Below are 9,612 nucleotides of genomic sequence, written 5' to 3'. Positions count from 1 at the left end.
ATTAAACCCAATTAAGCGTGTCTTCCACTCGCCCTAACAGAGCGTAGAGAACACACGGCCACTTATTTGACGGCCTTCCCCAATCAGAATCTTCAAAATCAATATTTAGCATTTCAAATTTCGACTTCCCCCCCGTCGAACCAGACGGTGCCGTCATCTCCCCCGTCAAGTATAACGGCCAACCGTCACCATTACCTCCCTCCCTATAAAGCCATCCGCTCCTCTTTCCTCTTCACTCACACCAAAAAACATTTCTCTCTCTCGGAATCTGCGTTTTCCTTCACTTTCTACTTTCTCATTTTCTCTGTCTGCGTTTTCTCTCACTTTCTCGAGAAAATGCGCGAGATCCTGCACATCCAGGGGGGTCAATGTGGGAACCAGATAGGGGCTAAGTTCTGGGAAGTGGTGTGCACGGAGCACGGCATAGACTCGACGGGTCGGTACCACGGGGATACTGATCTCCAGTTGGAGCGAGTCAATGTGTACTACAACGAGGCCAGCTGCGGCCGGTTCGTGCCCCGGGCCGTGCTCATGGATCTGGAGCCCGGAACCATGGATAGCGTCCGGTCCGGGCCGTACGGGCAGATCTTTCGACCCGACAACTTCGTGTTCGGGCAGTCCGGGGCGGGAAACAACTGGGCCAAGGGCCACTACACGGAAGGCGCCGAGCTTATCGACTCCGTTCTGGATGTGGTGAGGAAGGAGGCCGAGAACTGCGATTGCTTGCAAGGTACTGTGTTTTTGCTTCTGGGAAGTGTTTTCTGGAGATACCTTTCCCCCTATTGTTCACTGTTTTTGCATCGTCTTTTTAGGTGATTATCGATAAATTTAATTTGATGATTAGTTGTTGGTGGAATTCGTTGTATATTGTGCTGTGATGTTTTTGTGGCTATTTCGGCATTAGTGTTCTACGGCCTCTGCTTTGCGGATGAGTAAAGCGGACTTCACATGACTTTCCTTTTTAATTTTTTATTCTTATTTATTTCATAGTCTTCTCTGCTTTTTGTTTAATCTCTTTCGGTACGCAAAATTATTGTTTTCCTCTTTTTCTTTTTCCCATTTTCGTCCTATTATTAAACAAATTTGTAATTCGAATTTTGGGAATCGATTACATTTGATATAATTATTCAAAATTTCCTTTCAGGACAAACAATGTCCAATTTAAGTCTTAAGGAAAATTTTATATTCTTAATTTGACTTGTTTGAATTGTGGTATGAAACTAGTAAGGATTTTCGCGGTAACCAAATCGACTGAAAATATAACGCCTCTGTTCCTGTTTTGAGAAATTATTTCCAAAACCGATGTGAAGTTGTATTAAAGACTTTTTTTTTTTTTTTGGGGGGTGGGGGGTTGTTTACCCGTTTAGTGTTTCTTGAATTTGTTTCAAGAAATGACTTTTGTTTCTGGGAAATTTTGAATGGGTTAAAGTGAGCCTATGTTTCTGTATTTTGCTGTTATTCAAATTTCCTTTTCTGTTACAGTGGAGTCAAGTCAACATACAGAGGCCTAAATGTTTTTTTTCTGTGTCACAATTTTTTAGGATTTCAGGTTTGCCACTCATTGGGTGGTGGAACTGGCTCAGGCATGGGAACACTGCTCATTTCTAAAATCAGAGAAGAATACCCAGATAGAATGATGCTCACATTCTCTGTGTTTCCATCCCCAAAGGTGTCTGACACTGTTGTTGAACCCTACAATGCGACTCTCTCAGTCCACCAGCTGGTTGAGAATGCTGATGAGTGTATGGTCCTAGACAACGAGGCTCTGTACGATATTTGCTTCCGAACATTAAAGCTTACCACTCCAAGCTGTAAGTGTTGCTCAATCATTTGCTTGAATGCATTTATTTGGAATTTGTTTTCAGATTTGTATTGCATACTTTTTTGGAAGCCATCTCCTATTACCAATCATACATTTTAGATCACTTTGAGAAGGGAACCCTCAATGTAGAATTCATCCAGGGAAGGGATGTACGCTTTGTTTACAAGAAAAAATTGTTTGTTATATCAAACTTTGACATTTTGGGGGAAATGACATTATGAGTGCCTTGTGATGGATGACCAATGCAACAGATAAAGTAGTGCTTTTGTACGTACCAAACCAAGTGAGCTTGTAGTGATGAGGCCTTTACTGAGCGGTGGGAAGTAGTTTGGTTACTTTTTAAGGGGCATTCTGTGCTAATTGGAAGTTTTTTTAAGCTTGCTCTTTTGGAAAATGCTCTGAATGGTTGTTTTACGTTTTAAGTTGAACGAGAAGGGATAAATTAACCTCTAACCCCCCCCTACCCATATGTACTTCTTCCATTGCAATGATCATGAGGGCTTATATTGCCACTACAGCAATGTGGGCCTATTTGCCTTTGTTCCAGCATTCCCAAGAAATAAGGGAACGTGTATGATGATTCGAGAGAAGTTGGTCTTGATGTTAAGCACTAAAGTTTCCCTTTTCATCATGGGAAATATCATCCTTTGGTCAAATGAGTGCCAAATTTTCTACATGCTTGGCATTGTTCAACAGTTATGTCATACTCATAAATTCCCAATTAAACCGATGTTATTGGGTTCTTTAGTTAGAATCTGGAGTGCTGCCTTAAGGATTTGGATTATAGGACCATTGGTAGTAGAGTTTTAAGAGAGTTCTAAAAATAATATTGATTAAGCGAAGTTCAACTGAGATTAACTGACAGTTCTTTTTTTGGAACAGTTGGAGATCTGAATCATTTGATTTCTGCTACTATGAGTGGGGTAACATGCTGCCTTCGCTTCCCTGGTCAACTCAACTCAGATCTTCGCAAACTTGCTGTTAACCTCATTCCTTTCCCTCGGTTGCACTTCTTCATGGTTGGGTTTGCACCACTCACGTCTCGAGGATCACAGCAATACCGTGCCCTTACAGTTCCCGAGCTTACCCAGCAGATGTGGGATGCTAAGAACATGATGTGTGCAGCTGATCCTCGCCACGGTCGATATTTGACTGCATCAGCAATGTTCCGGGGCAAGATGAGCACAAAGGAAGTGGATGAACAGATGATTAATGTACAAAACAAGAATTCGTCCTACTTTGTAGAGTGGATACCCAACAATGTAAAGTCCACTGTGTGTGACATCCCTCCTACTGGCCTGAAAATGGCCTCGACATTCATTGGCAACTCTACCTCAATTCAGGAAATGTTCCGAAGGGTGAGCGAGCAGTTCACAGCAATGTTCCGCAGGAAGGCTTTCTTGCACTGGTACACAGGAGAAGGGATGGACGAGATGGAGTTTACAGAGGCAGAAAGCAACATGAATGACCTGGTGTCCGAGTACCAGCAGTACCAAGATGCAACTGCTGATGAGGAAGAGTTTTATGAAGATGAGGAGGAAATTCAAGAGGAATAGTTCAAAATTGTTGGGATTTTGGCTTATGGCTTCAGGTTATATTTTGGGATTTCATGATGTTTTTGTGCTTGGATATGCCTCAATATCCCTTTCATGAATTGGGTTTGGTTTGTGGCAGTAGTGTTGCCAGAGGCTTGCCGCCATGGTAAGTTTCTCTTGTTTGTTTTGTAGTAGTTTAGGGAATTCGGTTTACTTAGATGTCTACTTTCACAGTTGTCACCATTTGATTGAAATTCTCAAATTTGATGACTTTTGTGTTACGGTAGAGGGATTTCTTCATCCACTTGGCTCTGCCTTTTTCCCCCTTTATTCTGTGTCATTGCTGTAAGGAAGCATTTCTATTTCTTGAGTGTTTCGGACGCAAGGTATCAAGCTCTCTGTCTTTGGCGATCTTCTCACAGTGGGAACAAAATTTCTATCATCCAGTGGATTCAAATTTGAGGGTGCGGTTGTATTTTTCTCACTCCTATAATGGAAGTATTATATGTATGTATTTATTTTCGGACAATGAAAATTTAAATGTGTGATTTTAAGTAAAATATTATATTTAATTTTTCTAAATTTGTATGAATCAAAACTGAAATACCCTCAAATCACAATCGCAATATATTAAATGTAAAAACTACTATTTGAGATATCATTGTCGCATCAAGGATTTGAGACCACTAAGAATGTGGAATTACATTGGTTAATTGGGCCTTTCGCTTGTTTTGAAATGCCCCTGTTAGGGGGGTCTTTTGTTGTTTTTCTGCTTCTGGGTGCTAGTTATTACTATATTATTATTAACATTCTTAATTCTCATATGTTGTCTAGCATCAGAAAGTCATAAAGTAGTGGAGGTTGCCGAGCACTGTGTTTAAAATTTTACCTTGATACGTGATGAATAAAATATCACACTTAAAGACTACACATTATTTTGTTAAGCTTAATATTATGACACCCGGATGCTTATGAACTGGGGTCCTCATTCATATTTATTAGGAGCATAGTCTTGGACCCTTTGCTGGCTGTGCATGTACAACTGGCCGTCTTCAATCCACAAATCCGTAAATAATAGAGACAAAAAACTCAATTCAAATCCACTTGGGGGGCGGGGGTGACAATTATATATGGATATAAGGTCAGTTCTAGGACACTCCATGTTCATGTCTACCACAAACAGCTTTTATGTCAAACTACTTCAATAATTGCAAATTGGGACAGAACATGAAACAACTTTTGTTTTGTTTCTGTATTTTTTGTTCTTTCCCATGATGTTTGTGATTGGGGGTAGCAAGTTCCTGGGCTGGAATGCTAAGAAATAACTAAAGTTTTTGACATTACAGAAAACCCTTGAATTTTTAACAAATAACACTATATACTAAGGAATATGAAAAAGAATTACATCAATCAGATTTCATCGTCTACTTTGCTTATATTCATTCAACCCACCAATATCGAATATGTAGAATCCCACGTGCAGGGATTTCTTTTTGACTGCAGCAGAACAACGCAAAATAGCTGGCTGCAGATAAGATAATATTGTGTCTGCTTGCCTGCCCGTCTAAGCTCCAAACTTGGGGACCTTAGCGGTGGAGATCTGAGCAAGGAAGTGCTCTGCTACAATCCGCCGTTGGAGTTTCCCTGATGCAGTCTTGGGGAGAGAATCCGTGAAGAAAACCTTCTTGGGGACCTTGAAGGCTGCAAGATTCTTCTTGCAAAACCTCTGCACCTCTGCCTCGTCAATGTCTGATCCTTCTCTGGGTATCACTGCGCAGTTTATCTGTTCCCCAAACACACAAATGTATATTACATATAACCTCAAAAAATTATGCGTAAACATTCAAGAATGTCTCAATATTAGACACAAAGGGCGTGCTCAGGTTAGAAATTTAGATGTTAAAAGACTTTTTATTTGAAATGAGACTGGCATCTAAGTAGACAAAGGGACATGCCTATTAATGGGTAGCCAAAGTGCATTTGACACCTAAAAGTGAGCGAGAGATGCATGAATTTCTAGGTCGCATTTCATGGACCAAAAAGTACTGCCGTTGTTACTTTCACAGGAGTAGCGTGGAAATCTTTGAAATTTTCTCATGGGCAATGTGAAGCTGAAGGGGGAAGACTTTCAAACCTTGCAAGTTGCAACTGAACACCCTTTTTAGGCTTTTACAGTTGACACATCCCCATCTTAGCTAAGCTAAAGGCACACGAAAGCTTCCTTTCATGGTTTGTGCTTTCTAGCAAATAGTCTCCATTTCAAAATGGAGACCATTACGAGGCAACTAGTTCCTCGTGCAACTGTTCAAAATGTGCGTGCCATGATTCTAGGATAGCAACAAGAGAAGCTGGGAAGATATTTCTTTTAACTTGTTCTTACCTCTTCCCCATATTTGTCATCTGGGACTCCGAATGCAACAGCTTGAGCAATGTCCGGATGTGACACAAGAACTGCGTCCACTTCAATTGGTGATATTTTCTCCCCTGAGACAAGAAATAGTAAAAAATTATTATTACAAGCCCCTAAATGAGTGCTAAAGTAATATTTCTTATAAATTTATTTTAACATTATATTACCAAAGAAAGAAGATCTCTATTTATTTAGGTTTTAACTTTTTATATTTCTTAAATTCAATATATTAATTCGAACTTGTATGCATATACATACCCAAAGGCATTGACAATTTAAGAAATGTGTCTTGTGTTTTATTTTTATTAAAATTTTTATATTGTTGTACTATATTTCCTAACACTTCTCAATATAATGATGTTTAAAAATTCAGTATCCCTTAGTGTTTGGGTGTGGGTATTTTGGCATTTCCTCTGTGGGGTAGGCCTTGCACCATGCTCATAAAACTGGTCAAATTAAGATTCGCACCCAAAATGCAAATCAAATAAAGGTCATCCCCCAAATAAAAAAAAAGACAGTTCTGAATGTGAGCAAGAAGACACCCATTAAAAAAATTTAAAAGGTTACTGAGAAAAAATAAAGTAACATTTTTACTGAAAAATTTTGCCAGCGCACTCTCACGGGTCACCCAATTGACTGACAAATAAGGTCTATTGTTGGTTAACAATTTCAATCTCAAATAAGGCCTATTGTTGGTTAACAATTTCAATCTACCATGCGCGGGTATAAATTAATGAGAGTCGGCCACCCGCAAATTAATAGAAAGAACAGACATCATCATTATAAGAAACGAATGAAGAACAAGGTAGGTTGTGGCATAGCTATGAAAGATTTGGCAGCAAATCCTACGATGAGAATCATCTCCACGGGACAAGTAACATACTTTAAGAATGTGAGATTATGAAAGCTAAGCGAAGGCTGTAACCCAACTTTTGTTCAGGGGAAATTTTCCATCTACAAGCAGTTTTTTGAAGCTCTACGGTTGGTGGGAATGGAGGGGTCAGTGTCAAAAGAGTTGTGGAAGTGTCATGGTCGTGAAAAGTAATTATTTACACTAATAATAACAATAATAATAATAATAATAAAATCAATTAAATTCTGGATTTTGAATGCAATAAATTTGTATTTTAATCACAATATATGGTCTAAAATCACATTCAAAATTTTAAGTGCGTGGTACTTTCATTAGGCAAGAAAATGCTGGTACAATGGGTCTTATCAAATTTTATGCAAATCATCTCATTGGATGGTGGTGTGATGGGAGGGGAACTTAATTTTTTTTTCCTGAAATGAGAATATAGATTATAAAAACTGAGATTAAATGCATACCTCCGCGATTGATGAGCTCCTTGATCCGGCCAACCAGATGCAAATAACCGTCGGAGTCCAAAAAGCCAACGTCTCCGGTATGAAACCACCCGAACTGGAAAGCCGATTTGTTCGCCTCCGGGTTGTTTTTGTATCCCTTCGTCACATTTGGCCCCCTTATGCACACCTCCCCGCTAGCACTCGCTTGTTGTACGACGCCGTTTTCGTCCAACACCGCCATCTCTTGACCTACGGGTTTTCCAACCGACCCGGCCTTGTGCGGGCCATCTTCCGGCAACGGGTTCGACGCCATCAGATGGCTCGCCTCCGTCATCGCATAAGCCTCCAACACCGGCGCCCCGAACTCTTCCTCGAGCTTCGACAGTATCGCCGGCGCCAGCGACGCGCTGCAGCTCCGAATGAATCGGAGCTTCGGGTAAACGGATTCCGGATTGTTGAAGTGGCGGTCCAGCATGATTTGGTGTATCGTCGGAACCGCGGTGTACCACGTGGCGTTGTACCGGCGCATGTCCGACCAGAAGGTCGAGGCCGAGAATCGGCCTGTGGCCGGGAGAGTCACGGCGGCTCCGGCGCCGAGTGAGCTCAGTAACCCGGCGAGTAACCCGTGGACGTGAAAAAGCGGGAGTACGAGAACCGTGGAGTCCGATTCGGTGAGTCTGTACACCGATTTGATGTTTTGTACCGAAGATGCTAGATTGAGCTGAGTCAAGGGGACGCCTTTGGGTCGACTCGTGGTGCCGGAGGTGTGGAGGAAGAGAGCCACGTCGGACGGCTCATTGACGAGTTTGGTAAGTGAGTTGGGGTCTGACTCGGGGTGAGTCGGAGAGAGAGTGAGGTCCGCGTCGGGTCCATCAAGCGATGCGGTAGCGTGCGGAATGTTGAGCTTGGAAGCCGCCGCTTGAGCCGAATTGTTTCCTTCTTTTGAGGTCAGGAGAAGCTTCGATTCCGAGTCGGAGAGGTAGAACTCGAACTCGTCCGAGGTGTAAGCCGAGTTGAGTGGCACCGCCGTGGCTCGGGCTCGGACCACAGCCAGAAACATTACGACAAACTGGGGAAAAAAATAAGTAAATAAAATTAAAATATGGACGGACTTTGCTCACGTTAGTGGCATGAATCTATGAAAAAGTGGGGCCCACTTTCCATAACGATTTCCTAGTTCAATGCAACCGTACGCGTGAAATTAAAGACAAGAAAAAGAAAACAAAAGAAGAAATCGGAATAAAAGGAATGAATTGAGGAGGAAGAAACGGACCTCAACGGTGTTGGGGAAGGTAAGGGCGACGACGTTGCCGGGGAGGACGCCGGAGACGACGAGGCGAGAGGCGGCGATTTCGACGAGTTCATGGAGGCGAGCGTGGGTGAGATCGAAGCTGCCGGAGAGGGAGAGAGCCCGTCTGGACGGGAAGTCGTCGGCGGCCTGCTTCAGTAATCCGGTAAGGGTGAGACGCTCCATTATGTTGATTCAGGCCTATCGCCTTCGATAAGCTTCGCTCCAATTTTCTTGAGAATATCCAAATAGATTTGATCAGAGAGAGAGAGAGAGAGAGAGAGAGAGAGAAATATAACAGGTGTTTAAAGTTGTTGAGGATTGGGATGGGATGAGAAGGGAGAGGCGGAGCGGTGGTATATATGGTGGAGGGGGAAAGAGGGGAGGTTGGGCAGGGCTGAGGAGGGGGAGGCGAGAAGTAGGGGAGGTAGGCCACGTGGCGAGCGGCGGTAGGGGGAGTGAGTAAAGAGTGTGGCACCGTCGTGGTTTCTCTGGACGTTCCTTCCCAAGCTCACACACTGCGTTACGCGTGTACGCGCAGTGTCTCCATAATTTCCTTTTTTAATTTTTATTAATTCTGCTGCTAAGAATTAGACGCCGAGTCTCACCGACTTGTGGCGGAATACGATTATACGGGGGCAGAGAGGAGGCTACGTGGCGGCGGTTAGAATCCTCCGTCACCTACCGCCGCCTTAGCTTCGCTCCACTTGTCAACTTTTATGGCTCTTCTGTTTATATTTTTTTAATTTTAATTCAGCTGTTCTCTTTTATATTCTACCATATATATAAATATATATTATACTTGTTTTTGCGCTCAACTCGAGAAAGCCCCTATAAAGTAGAATTATGCATTTTTATAGAGTGAAAAATTAATTTTGCTTTTCTTTTTTTCAAAATTCATTTTTTTATTAAATTAATATTTACACCCAATTATTCTATATTAATAAGAAGAGGAAAAAATTATTCTAAATTACCTGAAATTTTATATTAGAAATTTCAAGTATGATTATTTAAAAAAAAATGAATTACCAATCAACCCAAAAAAGAAACATATAATTATGTGAACTAAATCATTTTATTATTATTATTATTTCGGAAGTAAATGACCAATTTTCTTAAGAATCTCTACTAATTTATTTATTATTTTTTAAAAAAATTAGCAATAACTTAACGTGTGTATATATATATATATATATATAATGCTTAGTTTTGACCATTTGGTTCAATGAAATGAGGCAACTATTTAATT

The 9,612-nt window shown here is 41.3% G+C and overlaps 2 protein-coding genes across 2 annotated transcripts; one reads left to right on the top strand and one right to left on the bottom strand.

Annotated features, from left to right (window-relative positions):
* The first annotated feature begins 239 nt into the window (after window positions 1-239).
* On the top strand, window positions 240-3,917 carry LOC131146621 (tubulin beta-8 chain). Its single transcript, XM_058096324.1, has 3 exons — window positions 240-730; window positions 1,542-1,811; window positions 2,705-3,917. The coding sequence occupies exons 1-3, from the start codon at window positions 337-339 to the stop codon at window positions 3,376-3,378; spliced, it is 1,338 nt and encodes a 445-aa protein (XP_057952307.1). The 5' UTR covers window positions 240-336; the 3' UTR covers window positions 3,379-3,917.
* Window positions 3,918-4,541: 624 nt separating this feature from the next.
* On the bottom strand, window positions 4,542-8,954 carry LOC131146620 (probable CoA ligase CCL9). Its single transcript, XM_058096323.1, has 4 exons — window positions 8,349-8,954; window positions 7,097-8,144; window positions 5,738-5,841; window positions 4,542-5,140 (listed from the first exon to the last, which is right to left on the bottom strand). Exons 1-4 carry the CDS (start codon window positions 8,547-8,549, stop codon window positions 4,922-4,924), a joined length of 1,572 nt encoding a protein of 523 aa, XP_057952306.1. The 5' UTR covers window positions 8,550-8,954; the 3' UTR covers window positions 4,542-4,921.
* Window positions 8,955-9,612: the final 658 nt, after the last annotated feature.

This window comes from Malania oleifera, chromosome 13 (genome assembly GCF_029873635.1).
Source record: "Malania oleifera isolate guangnan ecotype guangnan chromosome 13, ASM2987363v1, whole genome shotgun sequence".
In the NCBI taxonomy this organism is placed as follows: Eukaryota; Viridiplantae; Streptophyta; class Magnoliopsida; order Santalales; family Ximeniaceae; genus Malania; species Malania oleifera.
Note: the sequence above shows the minus strand (reverse complement) of the source record. Positions and strands in the feature narration are given on the sequence as shown.